The sequence below is a fragment of the Cibotium barometz genome, chromosome 15 (assembly GCF_041138505.1).
Source record: "Cibotium barometz isolate CiBa-2024 chromosome 15, ASM4113850v1, whole genome shotgun sequence".
Classification (NCBI taxonomy): domain Eukaryota; kingdom Viridiplantae; phylum Streptophyta; class Polypodiopsida; order Cyatheales; family Cibotiaceae; genus Cibotium; species Cibotium barometz.
In genome coordinates this window covers 34,108,376-34,124,757 of record NC_141060.1, presented here as the reverse complement: position 1 = coordinate 34,124,757, position 16,382 = coordinate 34,108,376, and the positions used below count along the sequence as shown (strand labels likewise).

General features: G+C 45.4%; 1 protein-coding gene across 3 annotated transcripts in view; it reads left to right on the top strand.

Moving 5' to 3' along the window:
• Nucleotides 1-11,380, top strand: part of PDF1A (peptide deformylase 1A) — a 12,072-nt gene extending 692 nt beyond the window's left edge. The window contains exons 2-5 of one of the 3 annotated variants that reach the window (XM_086809549.1): nucleotides 1,285-1,374; nucleotides 1,508-1,575; nucleotides 10,587-10,711; nucleotides 10,802-11,380. In XM_086809549.1, coding sequence (XP_086665675.1) covers nucleotides 1,285-1,374; nucleotides 1,508-1,575; nucleotides 10,587-10,711; nucleotides 10,802-10,803 — 285 coding nt within the window. In that variant the 3' untranslated portion in view covers nucleotides 10,804-11,380. Of the gene's footprint in view, nucleotides 1-1,284; nucleotides 1,375-1,507; nucleotides 1,576-10,586 lie in introns of all 3 variants that reach the window. The other 2 variants (XM_086809548.1, XM_086809547.1) reach the window with 2 other exon arrangements.
• Nucleotides 11,381-16,382: the final 5,002 nt, after the last annotated feature.

The window sequence follows — 16,382 nt, the reverse complement described above, 5'->3', positions numbered from 1 at the left end:
CTCCCCAAGTCACATTACCGACAGGGCCTGCCGGGACTTGAACTCGGACCTCCCCTCCCCAAGTCACAAGCCCAGCCCATTGGCTAAAAGTGTATTTGAGTTGTATGTCTATGTTGGAGAGACTGTGAGGTTACTTTGGTTTGAACCATACCAGCCAAGGTAGCTGTCAGGCGTTTATATCATGTGTGTTTTTTAGTTGGCGTCTTTGAAATGATGCGATATCAATGCACAGCTTTATGAAAAAGTGACGTGAGTAATTATAAAAGATGATCGCCATGAGATTCATCCATTCACATGCGCAAAACATCTGTCATGTTGTTGCTTCCAAGTGAGAGTTCCTCCTTACAAAATCCATACACATGCACAAGATTAAGAACAGAAGTCCACAAAATTAGTGATTGGGGACGGGGTTTCAAATGGGGGGCTGAGGCTTCGAGGAAGCGAGAGGCGGCGGGGGTGAAGAGGTGGGTGGGTGGCTTGGGGGGCGAGTGGGGAGGGCGGAGATGGAGATGGAGATTGTTATAGGAGCTTCTAGGTTCGGCCCAGGTAGAGCTTTGCATCAATGCTAGGTTTTGCATGCAAATTAGAAAATTAGGGTTTGCAATATAAGCATTTTTGCATTTGCTTTTTTTGCTAATTTTTAGCATAGTACAATGCTAGAGAGTTTAGATTTCAACCTAGCATGGTCCTAGGGCATCCAGGAAGCATGTAGAAGTCTAGGGTTAGGGCTTGTGGGTTGAACACAACAAGCAACTCTTCATGACAGTCATGGAGCTTGTTCTCCAGCGAGACAGACCTACTCTAAGTTAAAGATTATGGAGCAGACCATCAAGGAACTGTTCTCCATAATGGAAGGCGACGAATTCGTTGAGTGGAATGATGGGTGCCGGAAGTGTTGGTAGAACCAACTAGCAATGTGTCAACTAGCGGCTCTCATTCAAGCATCTCATAGTTGTTGGCAAGAACCCCTTCATATAGGCAGCCCGAGGCAGCTCTAGGCATGATTGCAAGCATCTAGAGAGGATGACCATGTTGTGGAATCAACATGAATCTTTTGTATGCATTATAGGTTAGCATGCGCTAACCGGATCTAAGTTTCGATCCAAGATCATCATTTCACGTATTCATTTTTTGGCAATAAACAATAGATTAGGGTTACATCTCTTGCCTTCTGTGTGTTTGGTAAGCATAGGATTGCATTAATTTTTTTTTTGTGTAGCGTTAATTACGATCATGCTTCCACAAAGCATGTAATATCAAAAATTTTAATTGAATTTTTTACAGATAATAGTTTTGGAAGATACAGAAGAATACATAAGCTATGCTCCTAAGGAGGAGACCGGTGCTCAGCAGCGCTCCCCATTCAACCTCTTGGTGATCGACTTCTGAAATTCGCAAGGAATTGCAATGTTTGCATGCCCGAGGTCTTCGGGTCAATTCAAAAGTGATTCACAGGATGTTTTTGTAAGCATTTTGACGTTGATAATGTTTACATTGTGCATCACAGGTTATATGCAATCCAACGTTGAAGAAAAAGGGAAACAAGAGTGCAAGATTTTTCGAAGGATGCCTCAGGTTTTGTATCCAAATTTGTGTGTATTATTAGTGTTTATGCCTTTGGTGCCCTTGAAGGTGCTGTTATTTCAGGGAGGGAACCTTTAAAGAGTCTACTCACCAGGATTATACTCTTGGTGGTGACTTAGTGTCCTAGTCATGTTTTGTGAAGGGGGGAGCAGGAAGGGGTCTGTGAGAATATAGGATGAGCTCGGGTTGAGGTTGCAAAGTCGGACAGCTAGGCTAGGAGAAAGGTTATGAGAACAAAGACCAGGAAGCTTGTAGGTGCTATTATTTGAGGGAAGGAACCTTGAAAGAGTCTACCAGTCAGGATTATACTCTTAGTGTTGACTTAGTGTCCAGTATCCTAGTCATGCTTTGTGGAGGGAGCAAGAAGGGATCTCGAGCAAAAAAGCTGAATAGAATGAGCTTGGGTCGAGGTTGTAAAGTCAGACGACTAGGTCAGGAGAAACTTTGTAAGAGCAAAGACGAAGTAGATGTGCGCAGATCATGGAAAAGAAATTTAAATGACTCTGGCATTTCTTTGTTGACTGATAGGTCCATGCTTGGACAGATTCAAACTGAAGAGTTGTGCACTGTGGTGGGATATGCCATTCCATGTTTTCCGTGTGTCAAGCAGTATACATGGTGGTGGTCCTGTTTGCTTTTCATGCTGTGTCAGTCAATTAGACCCCATCCTGCAGAGAGTGGAGTACTTAGGCCTCCTGGCCAATGCTTCATTTGCAGGTAGATGGGATACCTCGTCAGAGCTTGCCCTCAGTGTTAGTCCAAGAGACCACCTTTGGAGCTTCCCCCTCCGGTCTTAGCTTAGATCATCACCAGGGGGTAGGGAGAGAGGCAGGTTCTTAGGCAGCCAAGCACCAGGACCCGACCATAGACGACTTTGCTGTCAGAGAGCGGCAGACCGTTGGCCTGTGCCAAGGCCGCCGGCCAACTTCCAAAGCTGACTGCTGTCGCCGCATGCGATAGGTTGGTAGAGTACAGGAGGATTCGGTTTTGTCAGAGAACTGTTTTGAGCATTTATTGCAGCACCCAGCCGTCGGCGATGGGCCCCCTCCAGTCACTCCAAGGGTCCCACCTCTGGCCCCTTCGGTTTGGTGGCTGTTAGCCTGCCAAGACGACTCCTCGAGTTCTCAGTTTCCAGTGAGGCCAACTGGCCCCTGTGGGCCCCTAGTGAGCTCCTAGTGAGCCCCTCCTTGCACCCTCCCTCTCCGATGGATCACTCCTAGTTGCTCTTATCTCCCTCTTCCCACCCCCCTCTGGCTCCTCTCCCTCCTCTTCGGAGGGGTCTTGCTTCTCTCCAGTGTCTTCAAGAGAGTTCCCCTGATAGCCCGTGGATTGAGAGTCAGCTTGCTGCCACTTGTACAGAGATCAGATCCATTGAGGAGAGGAAGTAGAGATACCATGCCCGAGCTTCCTTCTAGACCTAGGCTGGAGATAGAGTCACGGGGGACTTCTTTGAGATTGCAGGCCCCCATAGGCGGAGAGATGGTATTTGCAGGTTGTGTGGCCATGATGGAGCTATTGTTTCTGAACCCCCCCCCCCCCCCCCCCAATGTGAGAGCCATTGCCATTGATTTTTTTCGATCCCTCCTCACATGTGCCCCATTATCCCACAAGTGGTGGACGTGCGCGAGAGGGTCTAGTGGCACACGAGAGGTGGTTCCCCCCCACTCTTCGGACCTTCTTAGTGACTCTCTTAACTACACAGGAGGAGCTGGTGCAGGCATTGATAGCTCTCCCTAGGGGCAAATGCCCGGGGGCGGACGGGCTTCCAGTTTCCTTCTTTCTTCACCAATGGGATCTCATGGAAGGCGGCCTTTGAGCAGCCTTCGATGAGATTATGATCACAAGTGCCATGCAGAGAGGCTCTCAGAGGTGGAGACCCATCACCCTCCTTGGGACCGCCTACAAGATTTTGGTCGACGGAGACTTCAGCCTTCCCTCCCTGACTTGATCCATGACACTCAGATAGGTTTTGTTCAGGATCGGAGCATTCTGTACAATATCTTCACTTTCTCGAAGGTGACAGCTTTGGCCAGGATGCGGCAGCAAGACCTCATTGTGCTCCTCCTAGACTTTGAGAAAGCTTATGATAGAGTTGACTGGAGCTTTCTGGAGGGCACGATGTACCGGATGGGGTTCCCAATAGAGTGGATCCGTGGTGTTTTAGGACTTTACTCAGCCACACAGTCAAGTTCTCATTCGAGGTGACAGATTTCCCCCTTCTCGCTCGGTCCGGCAGGATTGTCTACTAGCACCTTACCTCTTCCTATTTGTTGCTTATGCAATGAGCAATTTTCTCTCAGCTTAGGAGACGGGGCTCTAGGGATTGTGTCTCCCCATCTGTACTTCGGAGCTGTTGGAGACAGCGTTTGCAGATGACACAACATCATATCTATCCGGAGATGTGGAGAATCTCCAGAGATTCGCAGAGGCGATCGAGATCGTTTGTCGCACATCAGGAGCGTAGATCAATTGGCACAAGTCTTGTGGTTTTTGGGTAGGCTCTACACCCGTCGTGACTTGGCACCCAGTTGAGGATTTCTAGTGGATCCCGAGGGGCACTCCGGCCCGCTATCTGGGATGCCAGGTGGGCATTGATATCTCCTCGGAGTAGTAGCTCGCTCCTCTTCTTTTGAGCATTCGGAAGAAGCTTTGGTACAGGGGTTCTCCGAGGCTCTCCTTAGCTGGCCGATTGGTGGTGGCGAACCAGGTCCTTACCACCATGTGGTACATTACTTCTTGTTGGGCCTTCTCTTGTGCATGCATTGGTCGGCAGTGATGGGTTGGAGCTTCTTGTGGGCCGGCAGTGGGTGGCTTGGAGAGTGATTATTCAGCCACGACGCAGAGGGGGCCTAGGCATCAATGACCCCGCCATTCAGAGCTACGCCCTGCTGGGCAAGTTGATTGTTAGAGGACTCCTTCCAGGCGGTGAGCCTTGGAAGGACTTCCTCTTGACCTAGATTTCAGCCCGTACTCCGAGCCTTGGGGGCCCTTGGCCGTAGAGCACTAGATGGATCTTCACATAGATGCGGGCCTGCAGATTTAGCCCAATTTTTCAGGACAGATTTGCAGCCAGCCTACATCGAGCTTGGGATCACCTCAGGCCGGCCCTTCAGTAGTTAGCTCCGGTAGCCTCAGAGGAATGTCTTCGGCAACTCCTCATCTAGAACCCCTGATCAGTGTAACCAGGTCCTCATGTATCATAAGGAGCATTGGCATAGGACTTGCCAGGTCCCTTGGAGATTGGGTTGCATTCAGATAGCTTCCCCCCAAGGCTCAAGAGAGAGGCCTGGCTGGGATCCGAGGTAGAGACAGACTGAGCCTCAACATTGACTTTGCTATTCCCTAGGAATGGTTGACCACTATCCCAGACCCGACTCCCGCGTAGTGGCTAGGTGTGTTTACTAGGCATGACATTCTCTTGGCAGTCCATGGCGTGGATGAGAGCTGTGGTTTGCTCACTTTTTCTATTGGTCTCCATGGCAGAATAGAGAGATCAGAGCCCCCTCTAGATGATTTCAGTGGCTGCACCTTACAGAGGGTGATGGTGAGTGGCACATTGATCTCCCACCGGCCAACGTGGCGAGGGAGGGACTCTAGCGGTTATGGATTTGGGAGAGCTGGCTGTGTGAAAACTGTATTTTTCCCAGTCCTAAAACGGGGGATTTTTGGTTTTATTTGGGGATTTTTGTCTTTGCTGCTGGCTGACAGCCTTTAGGCTGGCCGACCAGCACTCCCCCTTAGTATATATAGCTTTGCCTCATCATTCACCTCAGTGTACCATATCATTGATCATATCCGGTACCACTTCATATGCTGCTGCAGCTGCTGCTGCATCTGCTGGGCTGTACACAACTTCGCTTCATCATCCTCGCCTGACAGGACAGCACATCAGTGTTCTCTTCTGGCCACATCACATGACAGCAGCCCACTCTCTGCAACAGGCCACACTGTGGGACAGCAGCCCTCTCTGCTACATCAGTGCTTACATCAGCACTTCATCATCACACCATCAGCGTTATACATCAGCTGTTACATCTGCTACATTCAGCGCTTACATCAGCGTTTACATCAGCCTATCATCAGCGCTTACATCAGGGCTAACATCAGCGTTTACATCAGCCTATCATCAGCGCTTACCTCAGGGCTTACATCAGCGTTTACATCAGCACTTACATCAGCATATCAGCATTTTCTCCACAGCTCATGGGACAGCAGCCCTCTCTGCTATACATAGAGCACTCCAGCGTTTTTCCTCAGCTCTCACCAGCGGTACAGCAGCCCACTCTCTGCTACATCATACCATCAGGACGGCAGCCCACTCTACTTATCTTCACCATCGACACCACATCAGGTACGTAGTGAAAGAGTGCACAGAGCGGAAGCAAAGGAGCACTAGAGTGTGCTGAATAGAGAGTGCAAGAGAGAGAGAGAGAGAGAGAGAGAGAGAGAGAGAGAGAGAGAGAGAGATGGAGCAAACTATGCTGAATATATTGAAGCAAAACAGTCCCAAGCAAGAGACACTAGAAGTCTCATAAGTGAGGGAGCAAATATGTGCAAGACTGAATGAGAAATGAGAGGCCAGCACCTCCTATTTATGGTTGAGGTATGCGGGCCGACTGGGGCTGCTAATATCGGCCAACTGGAGCAAGTATGCTGGCCGACTGGTAAAATACCAGAAAGGCTGGGAAAAATCCCAGAAAAATAGAGAAAAAAGGGGTGGCCAGCCCACAATCAAGGGCCATACAAAAGGGACCAAATGGGCACCAAAAGTGAGCAGAAACTGGGGATGAATGTGCTAACACTCCCTTTTAGCACCAGATGCTGAACAAACTCCGAGAAGCCGAAGATGAGGAGCCAAGGAAGCCTGAGAAACCGGCTTGGTGAACAAATCCGCACTCACATTTACTTAACTTAGCATATAGTCGATTTTGTCTTAAAATAGATAAGACAATCGTGAGGTGTCGAACATGATTCTCAAGAGTACAATTATATATCAAAATATCATCTAGGAACACCACCACAAATATAGTCCGAACGGCGGTTCTTTCGACATGCCTTTCATGAATACGTATTTGGTGATAGCCAGTACGTAAATCTATCTTCGTGAAATATTTCGCTCCTGCTAACCGGTCAATTAGGTCATTTGATCTAGGGAGAGGATAACGGTTCTTAATTGTCAGCTTGTTTAATCTTTTGTAATCTATACACATTCTCCAGGTATTGTCCTTCTTTCTTCTAAGCAACACAGGTGCACCCCAAGGTGATTTACTTGGATGGATCTGGCCCATCCTTAAATAATCTTCGAGTTGTTTAGCCAACTCATCTTCCTCAGCTTGGCTCATCCTATAAGGTGGAATACTAACAGGATGAGCATCAGGGATCAAGTCAATACGATGATCTACTGCCCTTTCAGGTGGTAACTGGATGGCAGTTCCTTAGGAAATACATCTTGAAACGAATCAAGTATCTTCTTTAATTCTTTGCTTTCAAATACACTTAATTCATTGACATCCATGGAAGGTATGAGAAATGAAGAAAGTGGAATCAATACACAATGGAAAGCAGTATACAAGGAAGAATCCATTATATTTCCAAAATCAATTGCATTTACAAGAGGTCCCTGAGAGGGATGTACACAATCACCTAAAATACTATACTGGGTGTTCCTATGCTGAAAAGAAAAAATATGACATAGACCAATCTATCTGGACTTGAAGAGTCTTAAACTACTCAATCCCTAATAACAAGTCTACATATTCTAGGTGCATAACATAGCATTCCAGAGTATCTTTGTAGTCCTAAATCCGGATTGGTAGCATCTTCACCTTACGATCCCATACTTGTCTTCCCGCAGGTAGGCGTACCTCATAGGTATGATCGTTGGGTGTCGTATCAAGACTCAATTTCTGCACAAGTTTATAGTTAACAAAATTGTGTGAGCTGCCAGGGTCTAGAAGAATGTGGATTCTATGGCCATTCACTTCTCCATAAACTTGGAGAAGATCATGCAAGCCAAAAACTTTAGAGTTGAACAAACAATCAGAACATGAATTAGGGCGAGAAAGTACAGTAACTGACGTATCTGTCAAAGACAACTGGTTAGCTGCCTTTGGCTTGGGTCCTGCGTTGGTTTTTGCACCCTTTTGCTTCGGGCACTCGTTACGCATGTGTCCTTTTTCTTTGCAGATGAAACAACGTCCCTCCTTCATGAGCTTCAAAGCTTTAAGGAGACGTTTCTTCTTCGCTGGTGTCGAACTTGAATTCTTTAAAGGTTGGTCCGAAGACTTTCCTTCTGCTCCAGACCATAGAGCTCTCACAAATCACGCGAGACTCTATATGACTAATGACTAACCTTGGCCACCCTTTTATAGGCTCTTGGCCGGTCATCGGGCATCCACACTTGGGCGCCCGCCCGTCCATACTTGGGTGCCCGCCTGTTAGTCTATCCCTAACTCAGCTTGCCAAACAGCCTGCCTAGCTCCAAGCTTCCCCAACCTCGAAGCTAGTCTTGTGCGTGTAGCACACGGTAGATACACACTGTGCATATGACACCCGGAGATCTTTCATCTTCGAGATGAAAGCACATAAAGATGGAAATGCAGAAACAGATAAGTTGCTTTTCCAATGCCAAAATCTGACCCGGAGACTTAATCTCGTAGAGATTTGCAAAAGCCTTCCAAACTTCATGTGCAGCATCAGCTGTACGCACATGAGAGAGAACAAAATCCTGACAGTTCAACATTAGAAAGGAGAAAACGCGTCGATCATTCGATTGCCAAAGATCAATCTGTGCCCGAGTCGCACCACCGGAAGCAAGGGTGGGAGGAGTGGCATTGGCCGGTGTAACAAGCCAATCCCAAATATCCACGCCACCCAAGGCCGATTTCACCTTCACCTTCCATAGGGTGTAGTTGGAACCATCCAACTTTGCAGAAGAGAAGTCGGTGCAACCATCACAAAAGCTTGGGCTCAATCTCAAGAAATATGCACAAACTCAGAAGAAGTGTCCTCCACAGGTACCAAGAGTGCCACCAAAGCCCGAAAAACCATAGACCCACTCTGCAAAGGGGAAAGACCACTGGAGAGGAAAATGCAGCACAAAGAAGGCTGCTGTCCTGAAAAAACAGGCCACCTGTGTCGAAACTGCACGTGGAAAAGAAAATGCTGATCAAAGAATACCTGATGGCTGTGTCGGTGAAGCCAATCTGTAGGAGATGTGACCAGCAGGTGCTGTCTAGAAAACGCAGCAGCAAAGGGGCTGCAAATCTGAGAAAAATGCAGAGGAGAGGGTGCTGAAAACAGGGCTGAATCTGGGGCAGCAAAGAGGGTGCTAAACCGGGAGCGATGATACCATGAAAGAGTGCACAGAGCGGAAGCAAAGGAGCACTAGAGTGTGCTGAATAGAGAGGGCAAGAGAGAGAGAGAGAGAGAGAGAGAGAGAGAGAGAGAGAGAGAGAGAGAGAGAGAGATGGAGCAAACTATGCTGAATATACTGAAGCAAAACAGTCCCAAGCAAGAGACACTAGAAGTCTCATAAGTGAGGGAGCAAATATGTACAAGACTGAATAAGAAATGAGAGGCCAGCACCTCCTATTTATAGTTGAGGTGTGCTGGCCGACTGGGACTGCTAATACTGGCCGACTGGTAAAATACCAGAAAGACTAGGAAAAATCCCAAAAAAATAGAGAAAAAAGGGGTGGCCAGCCCACAATCAAGGGCCATACAAAAGGGACCAAATGGGCACCAAAAGTGAGCAGAAACTGGGGATGAATGTGTTAACACGTAGCATTATATATAGACTCACTCACGTATTTCATGTTGTGTTGTGTTGTGTTGCTCTGATCTTTCGTACATTTGGTCCTTTCGTCCTTTTGCCCTCACACCGGCTCCTCACGCGCTTTCAGTGGGACCCAGGGGAGTGGGCTTGGCGTGATCCTATTGATTGGGAGGAGACTTTGGATACCCCGTTCTTTGCATACATTGCATGGCTAGGCCGTAGGATTTAGATGCCCAAGGTTGAGGGCACACCGGCAGCAACAATACATTGGTAGTCACAGGGTCTCTCACAAACGATTTCTCTTAGATTTTTGGAAGAGGCTTTGGGACAGTTTTCGGCCTCGAAAGATCTCCCTTTCTTTGACTGCTGGCACACAAGAGCTTGGTGGTTGGCACGTGGCTCGTGGTTGGCCATTGGCGGTCGATCAAAAGCTTGTTAAGAGGTGCAGCCATCCTCAGGAGTCTCAACGACATTGTCCTTGGGATTGCATGAAGACTTAGTAGGTTTGGCAGTGGATTCTCTGCATTTTCATGATGGACAGGACCTCGACCTATATCATTGAATGGGGCACTATCGCTTGAGCCACAAAGGCTGAGGTTGTGATGGCTTATGAGGAGGAAGGCGGGGGGCTAGCCCTTCAGGTCTCTCACCTTCGCATTTCGGCAGTACCAGTCCCAGCCCCATCTACTGATCACTGGACACCGGGCTCGTGCAGAGATGGGAGATATGTAGTAGCATTGCAGCCTGGCACATCTGGAGAGCTCGATGTAGTGAAGCCTTGGAGTGTACCCACACTCCCACCTTGGGAGTCCATCAAGAGCATTTGGCTCGACATCATTCATACCCTCCGTGGTTAGTGGGGGAAGTTGCAGGGTGGCTCTGTCCGCATGTGGAAACGGCGGGAGGCTTTTTTGAGGCTCTAGTGGCTTGGTCCTTTTCTCACAAATAGAGGTGGTGATCCCACTTGGCATTACAGACCACGTGTGTGGTTATTCCCCCTCCCTCCCCCTGTATACGATAGCATTCTCGGCCTGCCGGAGGAGAAGTGCCATCTGTCTCCACCTTTTGATTCTTTGGTCCCTGCCCCGTACATGGAGGCGAGTTTGTATCTAGCCCTTCATGGTTGTATTTAGCCCTTCGTGGCTAGTCTTTTTGTAACTAATAGAAGTGTTCTTTAGTTTGCTTGCAGAAAAGAGTTCTTATACATTTGTTTGTGGTTTTACAGTGTTCACGGATTTAGAGCGCTTGTTGAAAGGTACCTTGAAGTGGAAGTTTCTGGATTCGGACGAGATGGATTGCCAATCAAAGTTGATGCTTGTGGATGGAAAGCTCGAATTTTGCAGCACGAATGTGATCATCTCAAAGGTCTTCTTTATGTAGATAGGATGATACCGAAGACTTTTAGGACCACTAACAATTTAAGGCTTCCATTGCCTGCAGGATGCCCAAAGCCGGGTGTCTGTCTAAAACATGGAGGACCCACTGATGAGGGGATTAAGGAGCTTTAGCATTTCTGCAATATGTTAAAAATGTACACCATCCAATGATAAAAGATGATGGTCACACACATGCGTAGATTGCTTTACACAGTTTTCTTGACATCCTGTGGGGCACCACTTCTGGGCAGGCACTAACCTTGTGGGTGTGGGTTCTTTTTGGTACTCAAGGCAAGTATGCATGACATCATAGACCAGAAGCTTGTTCTTGTGTACTTTGAACAAATATTCTAACCCGAGGAGGCCCTGGAAACTAAACATCTGCACCCAGAACTCTACAACCATGGCCTTGCATTGACGAGTAAGGTGTAAGGTATCTCGTCTAGGAAACCACCACTTGATATCCATCTTCCACCTAAAGTTCAGGAGTTTACTCCTGTATATTGTCAGCTCTTGGTAACCGAGCTGAGGGTGTAACATGGGGTTTGGTTATGTATCCAATCAACCGTAGCATTCTGTAGACAGTATGTATGGGGTTGGTTGTTTCATTTGAAAATTAGAAAAGGATTCCATTTCAAGTTTACACCTTTATCCATTTCAAGTTTACATCTTTCTTTTGGATTGAAGGCTCTGATTTTGAGAGAGGAGCTGTTAGATAAGTGGAAAGCTGGTCTCTGCCCATTGACATATAAAAGCTTGTTGCTTCGCATGTACATCTCTGCTTAGTGTTCCAAGGCTTTGTCCTGATTCTAAGTAAGGACTAACTTCTGTTTCCATTAGTGTAGGAAATGTGTTAGTTGTCATCATTGGTTGGTATCTTTGCATGTATACTTTCGACCTTTCACCAAGGATAAGTAAGGATCTTGCTTCTGCTAGATGCACCACCACCTTGATTTGCAAGAGGCCCCACCATCAAGGAAAACTGTGATACCTGCTTAACAATTTATCAGCTCAGAAACTCCTATAATTTTAAATGTCACTAATAAATCCTCAAGTTATACGTTGTGTTAAATTAGCTGGTGATTATTAGAGTTCTTAATATACACCTACCAAAAGTTGTGAATATACACCTACCAAAAGTTGTGATTATTAGAGTTCTTAATATATGCATTTAACCAAATCAAGGGATTTTTTTTTTGTAAGATCATTGTATTGCTTTTGTCATCAAAGCATCCGATACATTTGTCAATTACATGACCATCAATATAGTAGAATTTAAGAGTGACTTGACCCTCAAATTATGACTTAAGCATGCTTAATATTGCCAAGTGCAACTTGTGGGAACCTATATTATTTTCTGAGAAGTTCCAACATTAATTCGGTGTCTTTGCCAATGCTCCTCCCTAGAAGCGTTCCGTTGGACTTATAAATCTCCCAAGGGAGATGATACCACATGAGGCCCCCACAAGACTCGAACTCACGACCTTGGGGATTAGAGTCCAACACTCTAACAGTTAAACTAGCGCTCATTGGGCGGCCTCGGCCCTGGCTTGTGCCATACCCGAGGGGGGTGCCTTCCACCATACGGGGGTTGGGGGTGTGTGTGAATATTTCTACAAAATTTCCTGTACCTGCTAAAAAAAAAAAAGAAGCGTTCCGTTTGTCAATTGTATTTTATGATATGAATAGTCATGGCTCTTTCTATTGTCATGCCTCTAATATGAATTGTAAGGGTAATGTGCTTTGATAGATGTAAGCATTGTGTGTGTGTAGTTCCACACTTGTTGAGGCTTGCCCACATGCAGATACATATTGTTTTTATATACATGTGTGTGTGTATGCATGTATGTATGTATGTGTGTGTGTGTGTGCGTGTGCGAGTATATATATATATATGTGTGTGTGTGTGTGTGTGTGTGTGCGTGCGCGCGCGTGTGCGAGTATATATATATATATACACACACATTTATATACATATAATTGTACACACAAACACAAACATATTTGTATGTATCTATATATACATTTATATACATGTATGTATGTATGTCACATACATATATACATATGTATATATGTGTATACACATACATATGAGGTTCGGTGGTACTTTTGGTAATGGTGGATCTTGTGGATCAATAATATATATATATATATATATATATATATATATATATATATATATGCGTGTGTGTGAACATATATATATATATATATATATATATATATATATATATATATGCGTACACATACATACATACATACATGCATACATGTATATGTATGCAACATGTGTACATACATACGTACATGTGTGTATACACATACATACATACATGAGGTTTGGTGGTACTTCCAATAATGGTGGATCTTGTGGATCAATAATGTGTGTGTGTGTGTGTGAACATATACATATACATATATGCACGCACACACGTATGTATGTATGTATGTATATATACACGTGTGCACGCACACGTGCACACATGTATGTACGCATGTATGCATGTGTATATATGTACATGTATGTATATGTGCATATATATGTGTGTGTGTGTGTGTGGTTGATCCATGGGATCCCCCATTATTGGAAGTGCCACTGGAACTCATGAAGGTGGTCAGACCAAGACTAGATAAAGCCAACAAATCCTCTGAGGAAATGAAGGCTGAATGATTCATAAAGGGGATGAATCCAAAGCTTAGACAATCTGGCACCATTGTAGATGTGGAGACTTGGGATTTGGCAAGCTGGCAAAAGCAGCCAAGAGTGCCGAAAAAACCTGTACTAGAAAATAAAGTCCAAGAAGAAGCAGATAGTAGTAGTTGAGGATTAATCCGATAGTGAGAGACAAAAGAGTCGAATATAGAAAACTCAAAAGAGATGTTGGATTTGGGAGAGATGCCGCAAAAGAAGGGTAAGAAGCATGTAGTGAAAGGAGAAAGCGAGGTGCTACCCCAAGAGATGAGAGACCTTGTAGTTGTGAGACCAAGTCTACCAAGAAGAAGAACATGTTTCGTCTTGTCCAAGATGTTGGTGGAGTTTGTTATTTGTGTCTATAAAGTTCATGGACTATAGCTTTTAGCTCATTTTCTTTGTTTACATGGCTGCCTCTTTTTTTTTTCTAACTTTGTTACCCTTTGCTATAGTAGCTGTAAACAAGTCCATGGATTGTAGCTTCTAGCTCATTTTCTTTGTTTATATGGTCTACCTCTCTTTTTTCTAGCTCTATTACCCTTTACTGTACCTATAAACAAGTCCTTCCTTTGAGTTGCTACCTCTACAACCTTTCATCTGCATTACATTTGAGCTATTGTACTTGCTCCTCCGAGTTGTTAAAGCATGGCTTGCTCGGAGCTCGTGGAATCCTCATCACTTTTATAGACCACTTCTTGGTTTGAATAATGACCTTGTTTAAGTCAGCTTCCCATCATCAAGTGTAGGTTTGATATAAATCCACAGCCAGATAGTAAAGCTATCCATCTCCATGGGGAGGAGACACTTCGTAGGATTTCTACGTGGTCGATGGAGTATGGGTAAAATAGAATTTGGTCCTTCTATGGAGGAGTTCTCACTAGATGAATCCACTAGCTACTCTAGGCTCAAAATCACCATTGGCTCCTCCCAAGAGGGACACCTCACTAAGCATGAATAGGGAGGTGATTTATGTGATGTCTAGTCATGCAAACGCTTTTGTGAAAGAGCTTCCATGGTTTCCAAGACATGGACCCAATCCTTAGAGTGAAAAGGATCACGGAGAGGGTTGTAATCCCGGTTTCATCTTCACTATCCACAACAACTTGTTGCAATGTCTATAGATGTTGATTGAAACAGTTCGAATAGTTATGTCAGACTCATTGGTGAGAATGTCTCGGCCCATGGGATGAGTCTTCCCTATCTTCAAGGACTGGTTTCCTTTGCATATATATATCTCAATCATGTACCAACCTTTCTTCTCTCATGTAAGGCCTTCCGCTACAATCATTTTTCCTTATTAGCAACAAAGCTTTGATACCAGCTGTAAGACCCCCATCCCCTCTGCGATGCCCCTTCCGAGGGCGCTGGCGGTGAAAGTGGCATCAGCCTCTCGTGTGGGGCAGGGATCCACACTCGAGGCATCCCCCACGGATATCCGAACAGGAGATTAGCCCGGCGGTTCCTCTAAAACCGAATCCGAAAAAACTTCCCTCGCCCCCCGGAAGGCACGGGCGATTCCGCCAGGAAAACCATTTAACAGGAGAATTGATCTACTGAGTCAAAGCCTTAACTAACCAAACTGATTCGACACCGAACCCGAAAGTCACATGGTCAGATCAAGGAAGAGACTTGCACTTGGTCCATAGAATCACCGCTTTTTTCCTCCTTTAGCGAGGCACAGCCACCGCTGATTCCCTCCCACAGAACAAGGGTCTTCCTACTAGGACTTATTCTAACTAACGTAACTTAATTGTAACTATTTGTATCGCACGAATCCCCCGATCCAGCCTAACCCCAATGGGTCCATGGGTTAGCCAACTACCCAACCATTGTATTGGTGGGATTCCTTTATAAAAATTTGGTTATGTTTTGCTCGGGTACCGAGGAAAAGAGTTCCCAGGCCCCCTAGCCGGCGCTTCAAGCAAAATTTACGGTAGGCATACCACTTACACACCCAATATGAAATTACCATTATAACAGATTCGGATATCTTTAAAACAATCTTTCAATGAAATCATAGTATTACTGATCATAATCCTCCAAAATATTGAGTCCATTGTTTTACATAATATATCATTTGGACTCTCCGTGAAGACCAGCTGGTCAACCAACGAGATCCAATATCAAAATTCCATTCACAAAAGTTATTCTTTCGGTTCATCCGTATCTTCCTCGACGTACGCATGGGTGTCCTAGCACTCGTGAGCCCGTGCATCACCTGGTTAGAACCCTCTAGGATCCTACTTAGGTGTCCTAGCACTTCACTTGGGGACCGCTTCGTCGGTCCTTGCCCATCGTATCGTAAGTGCACCATTTTAACCATACCGAGGGCTGGTCAAGACCTCGGCAGGCTTTGCCACGAGCGATGTCCCTCGACGACTCCCCGCCCACTGTTGCAACGAGTCTCTCCTTATTAGTTAATTACATATCCTCCAGCCTTCTGGCGTAAAACAGTCCTTTAAATAAAACGGAGATTCTACGCAAGTAGAATTCCCGGTTCGAGATTGGTTTCACAAAACCCCTTTCCTTTAATCCATATTTTCTTAATATGAGAATCATTGATCTCTCATCAGGGTAATCTACGCATCATTTGACTAAATTTCCAACTAGATTCTTGGTGATTTTGGTTAAGGAAAAACTATGCTAATTCAACGGTAGCCTATTCTTTGTGTCAAGAATTAGAATTGGTCACCAGATTTTTGCTTGATTCAGATTCGAGAGATGGGCAAGTAGTTTAGTGGCCGCCCCTCTCATAGTGGTGGTCTAACCAAAATTATTCGGTTTACTTGTAACTTTGATTCCTAAGGATTTTCTTCAGATAAAAATCTACTGAACTTCTAACTGTAAGGAAAATTTTAACTTTATGAATTTCATTCCTTCCTAACCATAATAGATTAAGAAATGGTTCTATATGAGAATATCGGGTTTTTATAAAAATACTCTCCTTTCA